General features: G+C 43.4%; 1 protein-coding gene across 1 annotated transcript in view; it reads right to left on the bottom strand.

Annotated features, from left to right (window-relative positions):
- Nucleotides 1-24,986, bottom strand: part of samd10b (sterile alpha motif domain containing 10b) — a 52,959-nt gene extending 27,973 nt beyond the window's left edge. The window contains exons 1-2 of the mRNA XM_069660601.1: nt 24,875-24,986; nt 2,842-3,026 (exon numbers count right to left, since the gene is read on the bottom strand). Of these exons, the coding sequence (XP_069516702.1) occupies nt 2,842-3,026; nt 24,875-24,887 (198 nt within the window). The 5' untranslated portion in view covers nt 24,888-24,986. The remainder of the gene's footprint in view (nt 1-2,841; nt 3,027-24,874) is intronic.
- Between the last annotated feature and the right edge of the window lie 681 nt (nt 24,987-25,667).

Genomic DNA, 25,667 nt, shown 5'->3' with positions numbered 1-25,667 from the left:
GCTTTTATAGCTGAGGGGGCACTCTTTTATGAATTATTGAGCATTGTAGCAGTGCATATGTACATCTTACAGCCTCACAGAAGCAAAATGTCTAAAAAGGCAGTGGGGAGACTAAACAAATGACCTCAGCTGTGCTATCTGCTGTCTTTCATGTAAAGAGTAGGTTGTCGTGTCATGTGCTTTCAGGTCAAACACAGGCGGAAAGCCTTAAAATAGATGATGGTCGTCTTTGTTTTGCCTCTCTGGTGCTGCACAGATGGGATTTGATTTTTGCACGAGAGCAATGTGTGCTGCTATGCTTACATTTTACAGCTGTGTATCCAGTGTTTATACCAGTCAATTCTTTTTAAAGCTACTGCTGAGCTTTTGGGAAACAAACACATCTGGAGAATAATTGAGATTTCCATGTGAGCAGGACATTAAATATATATTTCTGAGAGTATGTGCTCCTTCATACAAGCACTCTTACATCACAAGTAGAGAGGTAACATTTCCCATACTACTACTTCAGTATATTACATAACCCTTTTCTCCCTGGTGGTAATCTTACAACAACCAGCCTACATCATGTACAAGATTTAACAATTAAGACTCCCTGATAGCTCTGAGGTTTGACAGCTAGAGATGCAGCACAGACGTTGATGCACTCATGTTCTGTCTCGTCTCTCTGATATTAACAGATTATCTGCCACAGTGTACACATGGCTTTTTTTTTCTGCTCCCGAGTCTTGAGGGCTTCATTACAACACTCTTTTATATAGTTTGAGCCACTGCTTTAAAACATACATAACTTTTATGAGTTGCTAGCTAATTCACACTGGACCTTATTTAATTAGAGCAGAGCTCGCCTCAAGGGAAATAATGTTTTCTTTGCTAAGCTACTGTAAAAAAAAAGTTTCATCTACCACAGTGATGCAATTTAATACAAAACCATACGTCAACTACAACATTAATTAATCAGAACTTATGTTACAACATAAAATAAGTTATGTTGTACTCTGGGTAATGAGTTGAGATGATCACTGTGTTTATAAAGCCCACAAAACTGGAGAAACTATCTGTTATATTCTAATATAATGATAAGATAGCGCTTAGTAAATTTCAACTTCAAGTTGCTGTTTCACATTTTAAGACATATATATAATTTTGCAATGTTGGACGTCCATACTAAACGTGTGTGAAGTTTTCAAATCTGTAGGTAAAAGTATGCTGGAGTAATCACTTTGTGACGTCGTAAAATGCAGCCTCAAAGCTTCGGAGAGCTGGCCAATCATGTGTGTGCTTGTAGGGGCGGGGTTTCTTAAAGGGACAGAGTGGACTGACTCGTTTCAGGCAGAGGCTGTATGAGGGCCTGCACAGAGCACCAGTGTGAGAAAAATTAGGAGTTTTTTTAACTGTAAATTATGCTAAGCTACTCCACAGGTATCACAGAGTGAAATATGAAACTTGAAATGAGCATAATACCCTCCCTTTAAGGAAGGTGTTTATTTATATTGCTTTCATACAACAGTTCTACAAGAAGCATATACAAGTGAAAAGTTATAAGCAAACAACAGATTATTATATTTTTTTGGTTATTTACTCTTTAATTTTGTTCCAACATAACTAGTTCTGCAGCTCGACTCTGACAAGACTGTTTTCAAGCAACACAAACATTTTCCTGCACACTTACTACTTTGTGTGTACGAAATATGTCCATCTTTGTGGTGCAAAGTTTACTACAATATAGACAATGACCATTTGCTTTCAACATTAAAGGTGGGCTTTATGCTACCTTCAAGCTTCATATTTCACTCTGTGATACCTGTGGAGTAGCTTAACATAATTTACAGCTAGAAAAAACTCACACTGGTGCTCTGTGCAGGCCCTCAAACAGCCTCTGCCTGAAACGACTCAGTCAGCTCTGTCTCTTTAAGAGACCCCGTCCCTACAAGCTTGCTTTCTTTTGATTGGCCGACTTGACAAGCAGAGCCGTTGAGCAGAGTGGTGGAGTGAAAAACATTTCTAAGGCAGACTGAGCTGCTGGGCGGGCATGTCATTGAACTGTGCCAGGGGCAGGAAGTTCTGCTGTGTCTCGTGCAGATGCCCAAATATAGAGTTCCTCCACTTTGTGACATCACAAAGTGAAGTGTCTGGAGAAGTCTGACTGAAACCTGGCATTCACAGCAGCCTGCAGACTGTGACTTTTTTGAAGGGGATTACTCCAACATACTTTTACCTGCAGATTCGAAACTTCACCCACGTTTAGTTTGGACATCTAACATTGTAACATTATATATATGTCTTAAAATGTGAAACAGCATAACACCCCGTCTTCAATAAGTGGTATTTAGAACACCAGAAGCTGAGTGATAAATATTAAAACTCCCTGTGCTCTATATCAGCACTCAGGGCTGCCTTGGTCCAATCAGATTACTTGGTTGGAACCAACTGTTGTATAAGAATCTTAACACCAGAGCTGAACTGCAACAAAAATGTGTGTTTGAGAGGAAACTCCTTTATAGATTGTGACAGAAACAAGACATGTTTTCTTTTCTTAAACTGCTGTGATTACCCAGTGGCCTACTCCCTCTGGAAAATCCAAAATCAGTGACATTATGTGCAAAGAATTTCACAGCAGATTGCTTCACTTATTCCTTTAAGTATGGCTTGAGCCTTTAAGCCTTCTTTCTCTGTCCATGTTTGTTACGGTCCAACCTGCCCAATTCTGAGCTGTACCAGCCTTAACGATTTCAGGGGTCTGCATTCTGTTTCGTATGTGAAAAACATTTGAAGGTCATTCACATGCAGAGTATGCACTCCTCCACACGCTCTGCTCTGTTTGTGTGGACATCTTTATACCTGGATGCCCTCTGTGCCGGGCTGCTGCAGCAGCTTGACGGTGCGCGTGTGCGCTGTCTTCTGGCCGCGGCCGTCGTGCCAGGTCAGGTTGCTGCCTCCGGCGCGACGCGGCAGCTGGTAGCTCAGCTCTTCAGCAGACAGCGTGTGCTCCAGGGAGGCACGGCAAAAACTGAAGCTGGACGCCGCTGAGAGGAGAAGAGGGGGAAGAAGAGGAGGCATAAGGATCAGAAGCAGTCAAACAGAGAGAGAAGAACAAACACAGATAAGCTTTCACTTTGTATTGTCTTTGTTTAAAGGGGTTTGCATACACATTGTCCATGAACTGAGCAACAGGAACACCAAAAAAAGTACCCCAAAATAAATAATTGAAAATCCTCTAAGAGCTTAACAGGCTGCATTCACTCCAGATTACATGCTTTGTGTGCCGACTCTCGTACAGATACAAACAGATGCCGGTTTTGGGGATATAGTGGGCAGCAGTGCTACTCTCCTGTGATCTCCAATTATTCTGAGTACATATTCACAGGGGCAGCGCAGGATTTTTGGAATTGTATCTCTCTTACTAGATTAGTCCTTGATTATTTAAATCCTACATCATGAATATTTGATTTCTTTTCTTCCCCATTCTCTCCATTCTTCCTTCCTTTCCTCCCAGGATTGAGCGTTAGCCGCGAGACAGACAAGCAGATAAGTTGTCAAAGCCGGGTCAGAGTACAGTTCTGTAAGAGCCATTAGGCTGAACAAGCTACTGTGCTGTGGTTGGTCATCTGAGGCAGTGGGTTTATTTAAATGGGACAAATATAGACATTGCTCCACTTACCCTAGCATAAACTCATTAGTAATATGAATGATAAGAGGATTTGATTGAACAAATGTGCATGCTACTTCAGATAATAGGCGGATGAAGCATGACAGGAAGGATCATTAGTTATAGAAATAATTGTGCCAAAAGCTGAGGTCACAGAACAAATAAAATACAGCCTCTTTCTTTGAGCTATAACATCCAAAACCAACTATAATTAAAATGATTACTTTTGCTAACAAGCTGCAGTTCATGTAAAGTGCTCAGATTCATTACCTGGATTTCTCCCTAAAATCTCCACCTCCTTGTGTGCATGTAAACTCACTCACTGACAAAGAGACAGAATTACTCATGATGGAGCTAAGAGGAGAACAAGGCATCATAATGTTTGCATTCATTTATTAATATGAAAAAACTCTCTTTAAGACAGAACAATGCCAAAGCATTCTTCCAAAAGAATTTCTGCCAAAAGCCTCATTTCATCCCGTAAGAATGACTTCTTAATTTCTGCTCCTCCATCCTCCTTGGAGAGCAGATTATTAAAGAAAGAGATGGGAAGTGTTTGAACGCAGTGTTTGAAGTTATTTAACATCTTTCCAGTGCGTTCATCCATTTGTCTTTTTAATATGTTACTTTTGTAGGTGATTTTTGGCCCTGTAGTCATGGCTTAGACCAAAAACCGTATTGGTCCGAACATAAGACGACCCCTGATTATAAGACGACCTCCACTTTTCAAGACAATTTTTTTTGAAAAAGTAAGTAAAATAAGTAAAATTATGTTTTCTATATGTTTTGGATTAAATTGTCACATTTAAATTAAATTAAATGCCTTTGAAAATGTCAATAAATCATAAACCATCAAAGTGAGGTCTATTTATAGAGCTGTGTTGAAACAGCTCTGGTAACGGGCATACCTTTAGTAGCATCCTCAAACACTACTACTGTCAATCTCTTGAAAGCCACCACTTTAAGGACTATGGTACGATTTTCTCTGTTACCATCTGTTAGCTAAGACTGTTAGCATTTTTAAGACGTGGCAGGGGGAGCTCCTGGGGGACTCCCAGGAGCTTAACCAAGGTGTGGAGGGCCGGGCTAAGCTCGCTGAGAGCACAGGAGGACGGGGCACGGAGCTACACGGCTAGCCGCAGGGCTAAGCGGCGCTACGGCCGGCCCCTGATCTTTTTGGGCTCGCCATTTTCCGACATTAAACTCTGCCACAACAATTATCTTAAAATTGACATCATTACTCCGCCTCAGTTGTTGGTTAACTTGGCCTACTTTTAAGCCATTAATTCCTGATGATGACCGTTTCTCTTCATCTTTCATCCCCTGGCACGTTGATAGTTGGCTGGCCTCAATCACGAGGGGTACACTCGCTTTACAGAGAAGTGGCGCAGTCTCCTGTCTCTTGTGAACATAATATATCTGTCTTTAAAAGTCAAGACTCCTAATGTATGACATCCCCGCTTTTTCAGATGTATGTCAAGGGGAAAAAAAACACATGTCTTTGCGGTAGTTGATGTAAAAACATCATAATGCAAAAAAACAAGCCTACCCGGATTATTCATACATTTAGAAATGCAAAACAGACTGATGTACCCTTGTAAGGAAGTGTTTCACAATTAAACTAACACACCTGGAATACAACCGGATCTCTGCCTCAGTTTGTGCCTTATAGCCACTTTCCATCCATACAGACCTGCTTGCAGGAAACACCTGGATGCCGTTGAGAGGAGCGGAGGAGGGAAAAAAACACTTTTTTCCAACCGCGGGGCTCTGATCAAGTGAGCAACGCTGAATACAGAGTTCACACAGCCATGATGGAGGAATGAAAAAGAGGTCCGAGATGGAAAAAAGGAAGAAGAAACAAGAAAGGCCTGTCAGGAATCACTGATGTGTAACCTTCTCTGCCTCTTTCCCATCATATACCGCCTTCTTTCTCTGCACGCCCTCTTTTCCTACTTCTATATGTTGCTTTTTTTGTATCTTCCTATGTGTTTTCTTGCTCTCTCCCTCTCAACATGTCTCTTTCTGGTTGGCAGGTCTTCGGGGTCGTCGGGACAAACCCACCCCAGCCCTGGTGTAATTACTGCCAGTCAGACTGAGAGGGAGGAGACAGGAGGAAGGAACGTGGGAAGCTAAGCGCCTCGCGACCCTAAAGACCTGCCAATCTCACACGAGGAGACAAGAGAAAAGCGCAACAGCAAGAGCAAGACAGACAAGAAATGTAGAGGGAGAGTGGGGCTGTAAATTAGCAGCTATCTCTCTCTAAACTGATCAGACTGTAGCGAGGTAGAGGAGGAGGAGGAGGTGGGTAGACACGTTAATCGACCACGAAACAACTTCATTTCACAAGCGGTTAAAGACAGAGCTTTCCAATTATTAGACGGCGACCACCCTACACTTTATAGACCTCACTTTAAAGATCAAGATATGCAGGATCATGACTCCCCGCTTTCAATGAAACCTCAATCTCTGCCACAAGTCCGGACCTGGCCACATCCAGCAGTCGTAAAACGAAGACAAAGTGCTCGTTCTGCGCGCTTAAATGGACTCGGCTGGCTTGACCTCCTGGCACGGGATACGGCAGTGAATTTAGAATCAGTCAAAAGCCATTAAATATCCATACCTTCCAATGACGTCTCTTCTCAAATGACATTGAATCGTATGCATCTGCTGCCTGCTTTTAGCCGCAAAGCTTCGAGAAAATGCAATATATTCTAAACGATTCAGAAATGAGGGGATTTAGCCGTGGATCTAGCCGTGTTAAAGCTGCATGTCTTGCGTTCTGGGGTGATTACCATCCTCACCGTTCAGCAGGCAGGAGGGGTTATCTGTCACCTTTCCTTGTCTGTCTCAACATGCATTTGATCAGCCTGGACAACCGCCAAATCTCCTCTGTCCTATTTGTCGCTAACTGCTGTTGTATTATCTCTCGCTGCCTTTGCCGGCGACTTTTATCACCTCCAGTCGAGGGAGAGGGATGACGAAGGGAGCCGTGGAGGGAGGCAGGGATAAAAAGTGAGAAAAAGTGTGACATGTCTTCTGAGTTACAGTCGGTGGATGAAAAAGGAGTAGATATGATGTAGTGCAAATTTAAAAAGCTCTGGGATCTGTAACTTTACACATTCAGGTGACAGAAAGTGGAAGGAAAGAGGAGGAACTGTTGGTGTTTGAGGTGCCAAAATAAAGGGCAAAGTGTCAGCCAGGTGTTTGTGTGTGTGTGTCAGTGTGGGCGCGCAGAGGGTAGGTAGGTCAAAACGACTCAGCCCAGTGAAGTGTAGCCTCATATCACCTCCTCTTGACTGAGCAGCATATCTGCTGTGCGGAGTGGCTGCTAAATCTCAGAGGTATTCCCTTTTTGAAAAGGTAATTAAGCCGTGAGGTACGGCGCCACGGAAGGTCGTTCCAAGCCAAATCACACAGTAGATTAACATGGCATCACTGGACATTACTCATTTGACTCCAAACGCCGGGATCTAAATTAGTCCGTGTGGACTATTATGCTGTGTTGGCTTTTTAGTAGAAGTTAGATGGTTTTTTTTGCATAACCTTGGCATCAACTTCAGGGCGCGTGTTTGCTTCATCCTCTTGCATGGGAGATGAGGCAAGTGGTCTGGCTAATCCACTTTAGTTCAGGCGTCACAGAGCGGGTGCCACGGTGTATTTCAGCAGCATGATATTGGCATCGACTCCCTCCCTCCCCTGCTGAGCACCTCTTATTCAAGTTAAAAGATAAAATTTCTATTTACAGTCCAAGTTTTATAGGAAAGATGAGAGAGGGGGAAAAAAACCACAGTCATCCTCATTCCTCTGTAATCTGCGATGGGGTGAAACTTCATCATGCAGTGATTTCATGCCTTCACACATTAAACCTGACGTCCTAAATATAGCTTCCAACAGACAAATGCTGCCAGCTCCCCCTATGTCTATAACATCTAGCAATGAAGCAGATTTGTTGGTTCTATAAGGGGTGGAAGCAGGAGGCTATTTACAACTCTTCCACTCCACCAGACCTGGTCTTAACCTCAGGAATGAGCCATGAAATTACTCCAGTTTGAAAGAGCAAGGAAGGGGGTGAAGAAGGATTCTGGTTGAAGCTTAGAAAGTAAATATAAAAACCCAGGAACCCTGGGGGCTTTTCCCATGATGCATTGCAGTCTATTACCCACTTTTGACATGAGACACCATCGCAGAGGCTGGGGCTGAGGTTTACCTCTCACTAACTATCAGTGTCAGGGGAACATGCAGGAAGGAAACAACGGACATATCCAACGCAGACAACACACCAACTCTCATCAGGACACAGACGCGGGAAGCTAAATCTGTGTGTGTGATTGTGTGCGTTAGCAAACGCTCACGCATACTCGAATGTGACTCACGATGCCAGCAAGAGGCCTCGCATTTCCGCACATCTGTATAATCCCTGTCTGCTTTCGTTTAGGCCAGTGGATTGGAATAAAGCTGCAGAGTTTGTGTATGCAGCCATGTGTATGAATTCTGGATGCAAAATGCAGGGCAATTACGGCTCGCAACGCACACAGGTGGAGCTCTGTTATGATTCTGCAAGTCACTGTACAAGTCCCGCTGAAGCCCGAGAGCACAGAGGGATGAGAAATGCCACGGCGACCTTGGCTCATCTCTTCTCTGTGAGGAAAAAAAAAAACCCTGGAAGGTCCAACAGCGAGGACAGGATGACTTTTATCCTCCAACTCCGCAGACAGACAGATCTATTGATTATCCATCACGGTGTCAGAGAACATACAATTACAGATCACTTTGGATAAAACCCACACACACAGAGACGGGCACGCACGCAAACACAGCTTCCCCCTTACTCCTCCACCCGAGGCCGCTGGCTGTCATATCCACTCCCGCTCAAAGGATCTCACTGCATGCTTCACACAAGAGGAGGAAAAGGAAGAGTGACACAGTAGGGAAGATGGGATACAAGGGTCTGACATGGTCGTGCCCTCTTAAGAGGATGAAGGAATGAAGCCCAGGGTAAATGTCAGAACACAAAGACGGAAAAATGGGCAACATGACGAGGGGAGAGAATGGACGGAAAATTAAGCTTCAGAGCAGAGCGTTAATATGAATGCATGGAGGAGAAAGAGGAGGAGAAATGAGATGCGATTGTTTTCCCCTCTTCACAGCCAAACCCTCTTAAGATGACACAGGAGGACAGATTAGATCTCACTGACAATCGATAACTGAGAGTTGAATGCACGAGGAGGACGGAAAAGGCAGATAGGTGGAGTAATAGGATTTGAGTTGTGACACAAGTATTGTGGTTATCTGGTGTTCTGGGATGTGGAGTTTCCTGGTCATGTGTTTAGATTATAATGCTTTAATCAATCTGAAATACTCCATAAGACAGGCTGGTAATTAGTGCAGATGCTTTGCCGACTCAAGCTACATAAAGGGTGGACAGTAAACTGGAAGATGACAAGAGACATTGATAATCATCATATATATATATAGGTACACTGATACTAAGATTCACCATGTTCAATGCTGACCAACATATCAGTATTGTTATGATAACAATGACAATTTGCAAACAATGTGACACTATGAAAGGGGTCACCCGTACCGATGAATTAACAAAGAATTATCACCCAAATCTGCCGCGGCCCACAGAGCTTAATGCCGAGTTTCAGCTCATTGTTTAGCTCTCCAGCTCACAGCTTTACTGTTATGGTTCACTCTGATGGTTCTCAGAGCTTCGTTCTTGGTCACGAGGCAGCTGGTGTCACCAAATGGCTTTTCTATAGCACTTTTCTAGTCTTCCGACCACTCAAAGCGCTTTTACGCTACATGTCACATTCACCCTTTGACACTCAATCACACACTGATGGCAAAGGCTTACATCTCCAATCAGGATTCTATGCCCATTCATACACTGAAGGCTGTGACTTCGGGAGCAAACTTGACAAACTTTCAATTCTCGTAAGTCCATCCATCAAATTATCTTATCCATTAGCTTGTCCTGTTCAGGGTCATTAGGGGGCTGGAGCCTATCCAAGCTGTCATTAGGCGAGAGGCGGGGCACACCCTGGACTGATCGGCAGTCAATCACAGGGCTGACACACAGAGAAAGACAACCTTTCATTTACATTCACACTTATGGGCAACTTGGAGTCACTAATGACCCTAACGAGCATGACTTTGGACTTTGGCCATTGGAAGACGTAGTATCTAGAGGGAACCCAGCATGCAAAGGCCAACTTCGTGCAAGCTGCGACTCGAACTAGGAACCTTATAGCTGTGAGGCGACAGCGCTAACCACTGCACCACTGTGCAGCCCCAAGGAGAAGGGTAAACCTCAAGATGTACTGAGACAGACTACAGCAGCCATTTATTGTAATCAGCTACTAGACCCTGTGCTTCTGCCATGTAAAGAACATTGACACAAGCTGCAGTTAGCTGCATATTCAATAGTCAATCCACAGCAGCATTATATCTCTTTGGTTATTCTAGTAAAATCATCATCAGTGTTTGTCTAATGAAGCTGTAACTGCTGCGACCTTCAAGGGCAAACAGCATCAGAGTGTATTAACATGATCTTGTTCGTGAGATATTGAATTATTATTCGACAAGCCGGCCTAACTAGCAGAGTAATCACATGATCAATCTGTTCACACACAGCCACCGTACAGCGTTAGCATTCACAGCTAATGAAACCCTTCGACAAATCCATCCTAATTAGACTGTTTCCAAATGGATTGAGGCATCAGAGAGGAGGAAGGAATAGAATATCAGGACATATTGTCAATGTTTTAAAAACCAGGAAACATCATAATGGTGATGATTAATTGTATCCGCTCTGATTGGTTGAATAATTTAAGACTGCGGAGTCTAAACGCACGAGGTTAACTGATCAAACACCCCTTCCAAATGTTCCCACTTTGACTTGCCGATGTTTCAGAGCAGTTAATGTGGGAGAATGTGGCATTATGTTCTTCTATTATGCTGAATCACAGTCATTTCAGCTGTCACATAAAAATAGCACGTTAGTCCTCAGCTTTCAAATCTCGATGCCTGCTGTGATCTAAAGTGTCTTAACAGCACTCTGTCATGAAGACCACCGCCTCTGTATCCTACTGAACCAATCCAAAATAATGGAGGGAATGAAATGAACAGAAGCGCATAACTTCTCAGCTCAGATAAGATTGGCTATTTAAATATTTAGTGTTTGTTTACAGCTGCTCCTGAGTGGCAAAATGCTCTGTCTGAGTGGATTAACACTGTTTGGGTACATTATATAAAAGCCCTGAAAAACTCAGTTTCCATCTTAACTAAGCACTGCGGCCTCGATGAAGGCACACACCAAATTAACAGCAGGAATTAGGCAGTTTAGCTTAATTTATGTTACCACAAAAGCAATGCCTGCATCCATTTTAATATCAAAATCTAATATTCTGATTTCAAGTGCGTTTTAAGCCGATCATTTGGAACCAAGAGCTATAAGCCAGATGGTCTGCTAATGAACCCTAAATTCATTCAAGCAATCAGAAAAACAGGTTTTTGCCATTATCCCCCTTTCTCTCTAAACAGGAATTAAAATGAGGAATACACGCGAGTAAAATGAAGCATGCTGGGTCTTTGAGTTCACGAATACCTTCAGTGATAGCCTGCAGAACTGTCCGGCAGGGATCCACCACGCTCTGTCTGCTCAACATAGAGGAATCAGCTCCTTTTACTTTCACATTATGATTTGCCCACAAGGAGATTCCATCATCTGCGGAGGTTAAAGTGAACACAGCGGAGTCTGTGTAACACTTAACGCACACAGTATGATAATGGCAGTGGACTACAGTTCATTGTGATGGTCACATGTGGTCGGTAAATCGATGGGGTGCGCTCACGCTGCGGCCTGCCGAGAGAACGGGATGTAGAAGGCTTCAGCACTCAATACTTTATTGAATGTCCTTAAGCCATCGCACAAGTACCCTACTTTGTTCCTGCATGTATATCACTGCTCGTAGACCTCCGTGACATATAAGAGGAGAAATGTCTGAGCAATGTAGCGTGGCAGAAACAACAAGCAGTCGATAGCGCGCACCAATACGCAAAAACACGAAGGTTATTGAGCACAGAGGGGTTTGCAAACAATGAAGTGGATAAATGACCGTTGCAGGAGTTAGTTGATAATCTGTTCTACACTATCCTTGTATCCTCTGCACAAAGAGACCAGGATGAGGGGATAAAGGAAATAAAGAGCAGGGAAAAAGAGGAGGAAATAGGCTTATAGGGTGGGCGGGGAGCTGGTGGGGGGGAAGGAAAGATAAAAGTTAATGCTCCACAGAAGCTGAGAGGTAAACAGAGAGAGAAAGGAGCGCAGGGGAGAGAGAGAAGGGAAATGTGGCAATGAATTTGAAGCTTAGACAGACAGGGAGGGAATGAAAACGGCAGACAGGGAGTTAGTTTGAAGATTCACAAGCAGCATGAATGATTAGAAACAGCAACACAGCAGAGGCTGCGGCGGCGGCGGCGCTGATGGTGGTGAGGGTGCCGCTACTTCTTTTGTCAGCCGACTGAAATATCTCCCACAGCTTTCAGGTTTTTAAAGTTTTTTTTGTGCTCCGTTGTGATGTGATCCAGGAAGCTGCCTCTAATCTTTCCCGAGAGAATGAGTGAGAAAGACAGAAGAGGTGGGTAGAAGATGTAGAGGTTGTGGCAGGGGGCCACCACACAGAGAGGCTTATAGGCAATACTACAGAGACAGGTGAGTGTAGAATTGCAGCACCGCCACTGGCAGAAACCATCAAACGGAGACATAAAATAACTCTGCTCTATTTCCTGCACGCTTTACTTCAACAAGCACACCCAAAACTTTGCCAGCACTCTACTTCCTTTTAAAGCGTGCACTTAGAGATGGGAAAAAATGATGCGACAAGCCCAGGGTCCCTCAGCAGCAGAAGCAGCAGGTGTCTTCAGTGGGAGAATGAACGGTATGTGTGCACAATACAGTCAGGCATGTTTGGTACAAGCCCTTCAGGAGCTTCCTTGTTTTCATTCAAACGGCGAGACAAATTAGCTCACACCTGGGGGGCACTCGCCCGTCCTTCCCCGTCTCTGGATCCCCTCTCCCTGCAGTCCTACCTGTCTCTGCGAGTCCCCGCAGCATGCTGTGCTGATTGGGGGTCTGTCTCTCACGGCTTAATTGCCATGTTATCAGCTCCACTCCGGCACTGCCACTCCGCTCGGGCCTTTCAGTCAGACGGACATGCCAATTACCCCTCCTCCGCTCACACACTTGTTCCTGCTCACTCGCATGGTTTCCGGAGGCTGCGCTGTCAGGTACAGACGGCAGCTGGTACAAAGCGGGCAGTTTGGGATCAGACAGAAATAAGAGAATCAAAGCTCTTTGTAGCCCTCATGCACACATGCAGACACACATCAATACACATAAAGTCCCAGCAGGACCCTCTTGTCCAGGCCGAAAGATCCCAGGGGAGCCTTTCCTCTTAATCCTTCTATTCTTAACACACTCAAACCGTCTTTCATTCATCTCCTCTCTGGTTCTTTCCATTTCCTCTCCCTTAAAGCCAATGTTCAACATTTTCAGAAGTACACTTTGTTTCCCCATCATGTCTGTTCCAAGAGTAATGAGAAAATTAACACCACTCAAATGTTCGTGCAGTAAATATGAATCTAAAACCAGCAGGTGACTAGCTTAGCTTACGATAACATGTTAATTAGTGAGCTACGGGGGAGCTGGATTGTTAAACGCAGGTGCGCACAAAAACTATTACTAAAGATTCAATTATCCCAGGTTGGATTGAAATGCTTGTTAATAAAAGGTACCACGCAAGCAAAATAAAATTATGTGCAATACTCTGCCACCACAGTCCAAATCAAAGTCACTGCAAAAAGCATACAACATACTTTAGTACAGTAACAGTAACCCAAAACAACTGTAGCACCGCCGGAGTTTGCTACTATAAAGCACATTCATAATGTTACTATAGATACATCAATGCACAACTCCTGCTAGCTAGCAGCTGCCTGCCAGCTTAGCTCACGTTAGCCTGAGACACACAGCACATGACAGAGGCAGCCTTCTTTCAGCTCATGACGCTAAGTTACACTTGTTTGGCATCAGGATGACCTCCACAGAATTAGCAGTCCGTGATTGTTACGGTCCACTATCAGCTTTATCAACACACTAGAACGCACAAAAAAAAGTTGAATTTCACTGAATCGATTTGACACTTGTTGTAACTGTAAGACAAGAAGCTGCTAAAGTAAAGCACGTATATGTCGTTTTAATCTACACATTCAATCGGAGATGCAATGATACGACCCAACCAATCAACTCACACAAAAACTAGCATAGGTCAACAGTCATCATCACACACGTTACTGGAATGTTGTTATGTTTAAAAAAAGATTATAGTTAGTTTAGTATTTATTAATATTATCCAGATGGATTAGCGGTGGTATTGGGGGGGGTTTAAGACCCTGCTAGCCACCGTTTATGCTAGGCTAAGCTAACCCTCAACCTTAAAGGCAGACTGTAGCATGACATTATGAGGGCGGTATCATGTTCCAATCAAACTCTCTGCAGAAAAGGACATGAGCGTAACTCCCTCCACAAAGGCCTTAGTACTAAATGCGATTGTCCAACAGGAAATTATTCAACAAATATTTTGGTATTTCATCAAATAATTTTCTCTTTATATGAATATGTTAAGTGAATAAGGGATTAGACTAGAGGTGGGTAGCTCACGGTACGATACGATACACGATATGTGGCCCACGATAACGATAACATCACAATACAGCGATAAGTCAATCATACAATGATACAGAAAACAAAATGCCCCTAAAAGGTAAAGTGCAGGATTATATTTATTCACTGCAGTTTGGTGTCAGTTTCACAGAATTCGACACAACCTGAGATAAAACATTGTCCATGTTTTCAGTCTGTAAATCAAATTCACAGAACTATAGAACAGCTGTAAAAACAAATTAGGCTGGTGCATCTATTAACTTATTCTCACCGCTGTCCGACGTTATCCTGCTGTCTTTTTCTTCTTCTGTTATCCTGCTGTCAACCTCTTCGGCCCAATCATTTCTTTTCATGTTACCATCAATCATGTCATAAGCGCCACGGTGAGGAATCATGAAGCAGTGACGTAGTGAGCCAAAATCGCAACATATTTGTAAATTAAAATATCAATACTTGACACCAGCCTATCGATAATTGTATTGCAGCAGTCAGGACGATGATATATTTTGCTGTATCAATATTTTGTCCCACCCCTAGTTTGGACAGTCACAATCTAAATGAGGCACTCTGAGGAAGGTTTAGACTTAACATTTATTGAAAAATTTAATGAATGAATAATGAAATAATCACTTGTTGTGCTTCCGTATATTGATTCAAAACACATCAGAACAGATAACATTCATATCGCACTTCATATAGAACCAGACTCTACAGTTTGTGTGTTATTTCTGACTCTTAATGTGAAAGGATTAGCTCCCACCCACAGCTCAAACTGTAAATCTCCTCAACAATCCCTACAGTAATAGTCAATGTAATTAGGTGATTTACAAACCACTTCCTTTACCCATTTGCTGCATCACATACATCACAGCACATCATCAATGTCAGGTTTTCAAACACTATTAGCTCTCTATTGATAACTCCTCTAATGTCGACTTCTAATGACGCCAGATGTCTCTCAGACAGCATCGTGAAGTGGAGGCTGCTCAGGGCTCCTCTTTGGGACCCACCAATTAATCAACCTCTCTGTGTGTGTGTGCTTCCATGCCAACGTGCGTGTGTGTACTTGCTTGTTAAAGCTGACACTGCCACTTCTCATGGTGTGTGTCACAGTGATTTTCAGCAATTCTGCTCCGACATAGCAGCACCGGGCCAGCTCTCATCCCTGCTCTCTCTTCCACTCCACTGAACCATTTCCTTATTATCACCCGGCTACTCAGACGTCACAGGCAATCACACACACACACACGCAGACACCAAATTCTAAAGATACTCCAAATGATCACACAGACACATCATGTTAACAATAGGGCATTAATAGCACTTGCACAAGCAACCCCATTTACACGCCTTTTCTCTTTCTGAGTCACACACACACACCGACACACACACACGCAGCCTGTGCCATCACATGGAGTGAAATTACTACACTGGCTGATTGTGGGTAATTTTCACTTTTGATGAGCGAGAAGAGCTTTATTATCCAACCCTTAATTATTTCACTTTCAGCCAAATTAGGTGCACCCATCCCGTCAAAAATCCCTCAGTACAGTAGCTGCACTTTGCTCTGCTGTCACGCATTATGAAGGCATCTAAACCAGTTTAAAAAGTTTCAAAAGCTCTGTCTCATCTCTTGTGATCCCTCTTGAAAAGCTTTTATTCCATCTATTGACGTCTTGCAAACTTAATATGTGGCTTTTGTCAGTTTTAATCCCGGCTGAATATCTTTCCCTGCTCCACAGTTGGCGACCCATCTTGAAATGCAAATATGCATTTGTGGGCATGCACGGCATGTATATATGTATGTAGTTTGAGTTGTGCGTCTGCTCTTGTGTGTTTTATCCTGCAGAGACCCAAAGCTGGCAGAGCACCAGTGACCTGATATGTAGGGCGAGACCGAAACGCTAGGATGACAGCTTAGAGCCCGCCCCCACTAACTCTGACTGACAGGCCTGTAACCACGGCTGCCTCCTGTGACAATTGCTTGGTCTTGCTTCTACTTTAACGTCTGTCATTTCAAGCTCAATGTAACAACTATTTCTAGGGCAAAGTTCTATAAAAGCATTTCTAACAGGACTGGAGGACAAGACAAAAGCATGAGGGAAGTGAAATGGGAAGAAATAACTGCTTTTAGGGCGATATAGCGGCATTCTGACAGACTGATGGCTGTTCCTTAAAGTGACTGTCAATCTGCAAAAGTCTTACGTTGCCCTAGGTGATTGTCAGAGTCCAAATATACACGTCTGAACATGAATCACTCCATGGCTTTTCTGCCTTTTACTCCTACAACCTCTGCGACCAACGCAGCACTTAGGCAATCACATCCCACTGCCTCTATCTCCCACTTTAACGGCACAAATCCCTCCTAATCTACGGATAAGGTACAACAGCCGCATGTCTCAGTGGATTTCTACAAAATCAGGTCAAAAGGGTGCTGACACTCAAAAGAGCATTATTGTACACAAAGAGCGCACAGAGTCAAAGCGGATTTCCCACCACTTGCTGCAAAAAGACCAAAGTAAAGGATTAAAGCGACAGCGAATCCAAAGAAAACTCTAAAAACGAATGATGTAAAGAATAATTTTAGCTCGAGCTGCACGTCTGGGATTCAGAATCAAAACAAAAAAAAGCTTCTTGTTGTAAAATATCATCAGTAGATGTTGAACAAGAGGCAGACTCTGGCATCATAGCCCTAACATCTCTCTGAGAATGAATCATTTATTAGGACGACAGGAGGGGTAACATGAGGTACTGGGTTACATTCAGGCTAAAAGGGATCTCTCCTGTTCAGCCTCCAGGATATGTTCTGAGCGGTGACATCAAGAAATCAGAGTCACTTCTTATTTGTGCCCAAAGGCAGGAAAATCAAATCACATGAACATGTGCATGTCACGTCAAAGTACTCACAAATACCCATGTAGTTTGAGCATGTTGTATATCTCTCTTGCCATGGCGTATGACTTTAATAACTTAGCCAGAGCTTGAGCTTTGGGCATGCAAAGGATTGTGGGATTGACATGACTGGGGAATGTGAGAAATGACAATGAAATGACAAGAGCAGAGAGCTGAGATAAGGAGGAATAGGAGGATGAGAGAAGGGAGAATAAAGAAGAGAGGAATCATTAAAGGGCCAGTTCGCCAATTTTCAACCTCTAGTCCTATAGTGCTATTATGGGGAGCTAATGCTATCATGGGAGAAAAAAAATGCAATTTGGCTCTGTGCCTTTGGAGGACGCTATCCGCTTCTCAAATGGACCCCTGGAAAACCTAGGCCAGGGAGCCTGCTAAACTACACTTCCTCAATCAAGACGCCCACCTCTGACGTCATGTCTCGTTCAAAATCATCAGGTTTGAAATGTAGACTGCAGACCTGAAGATTTTTTAGACGATCCATATTTCGGATTCTGTACCGCTCTGAGCCATGGCCTGCAGCGAAACGGTAGTATTTCACTCCAGCGTCTCTCGCAGGGCCGGTCCTTTCAGAGGGGGGGGCGCAATGCACGCTGGGTGTTGTAGGAATGTAGAATGGGCGAAACCCAGAGCAGCTTGTACAACTTTCTCCACAGCTATGGTGCTAATTTCAAATATCATTGCTTCTATTGATTACAGAGAACACCAGCTTTGATTGACAGTGGCTTTTTCCAGGGGCGAATGCGAACATGCAGAGAATGAGTAGAAATTGGGTTATTGTTTCAGAGGTTAAAGAGAGTCACAGAGAGAGAGAGAGGGAGCTGAGCTGCATTAAAACAACTCTTTATCCCCACCTCAGCTGTGGAACTGACACGCTGACACTTGGATGCCTATTGACATGGTAAATTGAGGGCCCATTCGAGCAGCACTGTGACAGCCAGCCTCCATAGATGCTGTCAGAGCTGTATATTCACAGGGCACTATAACAACACACATGAGTAGAGGAGAGGGATACAGTCAAATGTGTACAAAGAAGCATGCATCAGAAGGTGAACAGTATGGAGGTAGGATGGTTTTTAAAAAAAAAAGTGAAATATAGGCAGCACGACGGGAGCAGAGAGAGAGAGAGGGAGCGGCTAAAAGTCTGATAAGACTCGAAGACAGAAAGCAAAATTGATTTCTATTTTTGGGAGAGGTATGACCGATGGCTGCAATGAGTCTAAAACATGTTCAATTTTAAAGTCACACAACCTCACACACACACAGACAGTTTTGTGTATGCATACAAACCATAGCCCCAGATCATGCTCCTAGATTGCGAGTGGCAATGTAATTGCTTTTGCAGTGGACGAACGTGACTTGCGCTCCTGAGTGCGCGAGGACGCCTGCCTTGTTACGGTGAAGCCGGAGCCATTAGCCATTTGGTTTAATGGGCAATCTGAACCACAGGCTCCGCTGACCCCCCTGACACTCGGTGGGAGGAGCAGGCCAACCTATTAACACTGAGTGAAAAGCTCTGAGCTTACCCTATCACACAAGGCCACACTTAATTAGACTGTTTGTTTAGCAGACTCTAATGGGAAGGAGAGTGAGTGGGGGGAAAAGGTTGACTGCTCTCCTTGAAAGTGCGGGGCTGAAAGACATCTGGCCGAGCACGGGATGGAGGACGCGAGGATATCAGTGGGACGTGGTCTAATCACGTTGGGCGCTATCTAATTTTCAACAGACAGATGGTTATGATAGGGAGAAACAACGGGCAATATTCAGAAATAGTACGTTGACATTACAATTCGACTAACATAATTACAGCCTGAAATAAAGCTAAACAAATCCTTTGTCTGATAGGGCGAAAACATTTTGATTAAGCTGATTAAGCCAGAAGCAGAAAGAGACAGTGACTGAGTTTATGTGACTTGAGTCAGTAAGTAACAACATCATGGTACATGGGGGATACAGCCCTGTATGAAATTAGACCCAATTAGCTCAATCTTTCAGAAAAATCACATCTCTCTTTATCATCCATCCACGCACCCTTTCAGCCCCTCTCCCTGATCCCTCTCCCTGTGCAGAAGGCTAATTAAAGGAGAGAAATTGGATATGGGCCTGTGCGCACTCTAATTCAGGGAGAGGACGGCGGGAGGGGGAAGATGGGGAGGAGGGGGAGAAGTCGGACCCGGGACAAGGGCACTGGATCATAACTGTGAAGCCTTGTCGTTTTTTGGCAGTATTAAAGGGTTGGCGGGGTTGGCAGCGAGGGGCGGACAGGATGAGACAGTCGAAGTGTGACGCCTCAGGACAGAATCCAAAAAATCCACCACACTCTGCTCCCGTTAATCCACCGCTGATTTACCGGGAGGGGACGCTCCTCTTTTACCACTTCATCAATCTGTGAAAGGCCTGGAGGACCAGAGCGTAAATGTTTATCTACTCAATCATTCGCTTCCTCCTCACGGGGTCAGAGGTCAAAACAGTTTGAGAGGACACTTGACAAATTCAGTGGATCAATAACTCAATGAAAATATTCTCTATCAATACCGGCAGTCTCACACAGATGTCTACTGTGGGGTTTGTTTTCATCCTGAGATACATTTGTTAGGCACGGCTTCCTTTAAAGAAAATTAGTTTTAATTGCATATTTGCTCTTATTGCTTATCTTTATTTGGCTCATGTGATAACCTGCTCACAAATTATATTCATGAGCCTTTTGTGGCTCCACAGGGGGGTGCATAAAATGTGATAAACTGCCTCAAGCGACATCAACTTGAGGCAGTGCTAAAAAAAAAACATCTGGGGTTGTGGAGTAGGGAAGACCAGACCTCTGTAGCCAAATCATCTGCTCTGCTTGAAGCTAAGATTTGATGCTGTATTAGCTACTAGCGAAGAATACCTGAATCTCTAACCAAACTGTTGCATTGTGGGTAAAATTGGTGCTGTCTTTTGACAATAATGTGTCGAATAAGAAAGTGTATCACTGGCTCTGCTGCATTTTATGTGATCATTTCATTTTTGAAGTTCCCATTGTGAGAGCAATAATGTTACTGAAGTGCAAGCTAAATTGCTAACACATGGTAACTCGTAAATCAGCTTTAAATTTCAAGCTTCATATATCACTCTGTGATATCTGTGGAGTAGCTTAGCTTAAGTTACAGTTAAAAAACACTCTGTGCAGGCCCTCATACAACCTCTGCCTGAAACGGCTCAGTCAGCTATGTCCCTTTAAGAAACCACGGCCCTACATGCCCGCTTTCTTCTGATTGGCCAGCTCTCCGAAGCCTGCTGAGGCTGCACTTTGTGACGTCGCAAAGTGTGTAGAAAAAACTGTGTGAAACCTGGCGTTCACAGCAGCCTGCAGACTGAGCTGAGAAGCCTGGGGATTACTCCAACATACTTTTACCGACAGATTTGAAACTTTTAGTCTGGACATCCAAAATTGTAACATTATATATATATATGTCTTAAAATGTGAAACAGCGTAACACACCCTCTTTAAGGTGTCACATAATTGAGATTTTAAACCTACTCGCAGTTTAGTAAAAACTTTTTTGGAAGTGAAAAGAAAGACAAACCATATATTCCAACTGTGAATGTTTTATCTATCACCCTTTAAAGTCTTTGTGCCTTGGTCACCTCTGACCTACTGAAATTAAGGTAAATGGGCAGGCACAGTAAAGAGCAAGAAAAGTGGTTTAGACTGTGTCACAACCAAAGTTGTAACAATAATCACATATCTTTTAGGGTGTCACTCAAACAAGGGAACAATTTATAAGCAATTTTCCAGTCAAGGCTTTTGTCAAGACTTTTAGAGAAATGGAGACACTGTACTCGTTTATACAAACACATATCTCTCTCTATTCTTCTCTCCCTCATCTGTCCACTTTGTCTTTATCCCTCGCTCTGCGAGTCTAAAATCCACGGGCTCAGGCCAGGTGCAGCAGAAAAGCTGCGGTGGATCAGAGAGTTGATGATGGATGACAGCAGGACGTGTGTGTGTGCGTGTGTGTGTTCAAGAGGATTCTCCATGCATTATATTGAGTGACACACTCCCTGTGGTGAGGAAGTAGGGGATAATGATGGACTGGGGAAGGAGGTTAACAGCTTGCACGCTCTCTCACACGCACACACATAAAACGGCTGTATAACCCTGCTGTAGCTGAGAGGGTTAACACACTATTAACATATTACTTTACTACAGAGGCCAGAAACACATTTGGCTCTAACACCAATAGCGCCAAATGGATGCGGTCTCCAACAGGCGACGTAACACATGCCAGAAAAACAACAAAGGGTGTATTTGTCTGCGTAAAGCTAACAATCCGGACCCCTGCCTCCCCCATCGTCCCACCCACTGGGGCTCTGGCTCCCCTTCTGCTTCATCTGCATGTGCAAAAAACACAAATATAAACATGCACATGATCCAAAACACACGCACACACACACACACACACACACACACACACACACACACACACACACACACACACACACACACACAGATTGGAATCCTGTGCAGGGCAGAAGCACCAAACTGGAATGGGGCAATATTTTCACAGATGAATGAGCATGCGGCTGTGTGACCTGATCAGGAGAAAGGGTGTGTTTGTGTGCTGCCGGGGGTTTAAAGGAAAGGGTTAACAGCAGTCTAGAAGATTGAAAGTTTCTAGGGTTTAACATAGTAAAAAAAGATCAATGTTGGCCATTGAATATGTAAATATTTGTCCATTAAAAACATTTTTCAATAACTTTGTGTCCAACACAACTGCATGCAAGAAACCCATTATAAAATTCTCCCCTTATGCTGGTAACACATCTCTTAGAAGAGGCACCAGCGCTTTTTATATTTGTGTCATTTCAGATTCCTTTAAGGAGGAAAATCTCATTAAATTTCCTTTCATTGGGAGGGAGATACTCTATACAAATAACTCCAAATCTGTTACCCCACTTCCTCCTCACATGTCCATCATGCAGACAGCAAATAGACACCATCAACCCTCCTGCAGAGAACTATCTACCCACATGCCCAGAGAGACATGGGGTTGGGATAAATAAATAGGTTGTTTTTGGATGCCGAGGCTTGTATCCATGTGGGCCTGTCAGGCCGATGGTGAGCACATATGTCTAACAGTATACGGATGGGTGGAAGCCGCGCTGGAATTCTCTGCACAAGCCCGAATCTTTAGATATTCTGCATGCTGAGCTTAGCCAGGCCTGCTTCTTGGAAGGGACGCACATGCAGGGATGCCCCAAATGCTTATTCTTGCTGCTCTCTCTCTCTCTCCCTCCCTCTCTCTCTCTCTTCACCCTTTGAAAAAAAAGCCCCTGCTCCTGCATTTTGTTCACTGGACAATAAAGTGGCCCTGTAGGATCATTTGTATATGGCTGCTTATCTCAGTTATGACAATACAGCCAGATGTCCCGGGCGATTTACGCAGACATCTGATGTTTTTTTCGCCACTCTGAAAAGCCTTACATAGAGGGGGCATTATTATATAGGGGGACTCACAGCAGTAACCAAGAAGAAACAGCAATTTACATGAGGTGAGACAAAAGATGTGTTAAATGAACATTCCCCTTTGAGCTTAATAGTGTCACAATCCTGCAGCTGACAATCCATGCACCGAACAATACAAGCGCAACCAAATCCATCTAAACATTATCAATCGACACAGCCATTACACTGTACACACACAGATCTTAAGCAAAACTTGTGAAATAAGCATCTGTGCTCTACATACATGAGCAGTGTTAGTAACTCTCAGGGGTCCCTGGTACCAGCACAGTAAATCAGGCCCTGTGTATGTCTTCTAACAGTGCTACACTCTTTAAAGTTTAAGTAGCACAGCACAGTGTCAGGCTGGCGTCAGCGCCCAGGGCTCTGACTAAATTAATGATGCTTAAGTAAACTATGGATTAATTATAAATAACCCAATGTGTCACTTGGCATATATGCACATCTGACTGCGTGTCCTACCTGCAGACATGCTAATGAAGAGCTAACCTGCTTCAGCAGACAGAGGACATATGGAGAACACACTTTGCACTACGCTGCTGCTCTCACATGTATTATTGCCCTTGAGCAGAGAGGGGCTCTGATTAGGCTTCACTTAGAGAGGGACAAACAGCAGACGGCACAGAACAGGGATGGGAAAGTGGCAGGATCACAACAACAACAATAATTACAACAATGGTGCAAACAATGCAAAAATACCGTCAGCTATGAATGTACAGTTTGTTAGTGGCATCACAGCTTTGTAACGGAGGTTGGGGAAATGGACAAGATGTCTGAGAGATCTACAAACAGAAATGTGTTTTCTAGCTAACGCTGCATATATCATATTTTAAATCTTAGATGAAATTTCTGAATGCTCCGTCAGAAATTAGCAGTTTGTTATGAAATCCAAGCTGACCCTGTTAATCAATAATTAACATTTTTGTAGTTTTAGTAATTCGGAGCCCAAACAGCTTCTCAAATGTGACAATTAGCTTATTCTGGTTGTTTTGTAAGAGAAAACTTTGTCATAGAAAATTCTATTGGGCATTTATATTGAGAAAATAAATGCCAGATTACTTAAAAATGAAAATGAATGTGACTTGCAGCCCTTATCCAAGCACATCAAAGAGAAAGACGTATTTCCTACAGTCTACACTACAGAACATGATGCTCCTTTCTAACATGATTTGCTTTTACAAAAGGACTAGCTCAACGTGTTCCACTTTATTTGACCTTGTTTTATGTTACACAATAGTTCAGATGATGGTCAGGGTGTGAGCTTAGTTACGATATAGCTTACCACACGGTAAGCTTTCTTTCCATAGACAAATAAAAACGCCTTTGTGGAGACCTGAGGCTCCTGTCTTTGATTTCAACCACATCAGAAGACCATGATATTCACTTTTTGAATAAAAGAGCACATCTGTTTGCTGCATTTTGTGTCAACTTTTAGTCCAACAAAAGAATAAAATAACAAAGAACGCAACCTCATTATTAAATCCCTTAGCTGGATACTGGCTGTACTATATCCAGGTAAGATATAAGTAAACAACGGGAAACAATGAACAAGTACACCAATGAAATTGTGGGCTACTTAACTGCAATGGATATTAAAATATTCCATAACACTGCATCAGTGAGAGGCTAAACTGTAGATGCTCTGTGACTGCATAGTTTATTCATAAGTTTCAGAAGGGAAGTGTGAAGTTAACCTGACAGAGGAGTCACTTTTTGTTCTGATAGCATCTGAAATCCTGTCAGAAACAACTTATATGCTTCTTTTTGGTCAGTGGTCAGGATAATTAAGATTCAGTACTCCAGGATAAAAGAACATCCGATACAGTAACCTCTATTGACTGCAGCTTACCGTTTAAATGAACCATAACTCCGTCTTGTGCAAAAACAGCATTGTTAAATTTCAGAATAAGAGCATGTCTCTATTTTAAAAACATATTGTTGGGGTCTAATGTGAGATATAAAAATCCCAAAGTGCTGTAAGGTCGTTGTGAACTCATTATTGAGTCATACATTAGGTCCCTGCATTAACATTATAGGGCTTGTTTCATGCTTTAGCAATAATAAGCGCTCTTACCGTCCACAGCCATAGTCGGTCTCAGCGTGTATCTCTCCGTGGTGTCAACAGGATTCTCGCATCCTTCCGCCAGATGGATTAAACGTAAAGAGTGTGGAGATACAGAGCGCTACTTGCCCTCTCTAACCTACTACGTGAGCATGGAGACAGCTCTCACTTTAGTCTTATACTGAGAAATAAAGAGAAACCTGGTTCACACTCTCCCTCGCTGTCGGTTCACGGCCATTTGTTGTCCGGGACGCCACCGGGACGAGTCCGATATGAAGCGGCTCCTTCTGAATCTCCGCCCCCCTCTCCGTACCTGACCGCCGGGAGACAAAAGGTCATTACGCCCCGACACCAGCTGTTACTGGATCCAGACGAGATACTGCCCTCTCTCTCTCTCTCTCTCTCTGGCGCTCTCTCCCTCTCTCTCTCTTACAACATGCACAAACGGTAACACTCTTACCCGCCCCATTTTATTATAATGACAACCATAGACTACAATAGGAATATGACTATAGGTATATTCCAGAGAAGTAAGCACAACTTATTCCACGTATTTCTATTGAACAAAACAATGCATGCAAAAAGTATACAACAAGATTTAACAATGAAAATTCGAATCAAAATCAGCAAATAAGGCATCAGAGCATATGCAAAACCCTTCCGCTGTGAGCAGCACAGACTACAGCTCTGGCTAGTGTTAAATACTTAATGATAAAGCAGGTTTATCTTGCATTACTATGGAGAGTAAAGACCGCAATATACAACTAAGGCCAGCTAGCAGCTGTATGCGGTGTATTGGTTTAAC

The sequence above is a fragment of the Semicossyphus pulcher genome, unplaced genomic scaffold (assembly GCF_022749685.1).
Source record: "Semicossyphus pulcher isolate SPU_LCO1_2020_fin unplaced genomic scaffold, fSemPul1.0.p SCAF_13, whole genome shotgun sequence".
NCBI classification, from domain to species: Eukaryota; Metazoa; Chordata; class Actinopteri; order Labriformes; family Labridae; genus Semicossyphus; species Semicossyphus pulcher.
Note: the sequence above shows the minus strand (reverse complement) of the source record. Positions and strands in the feature narration are given on the sequence as shown.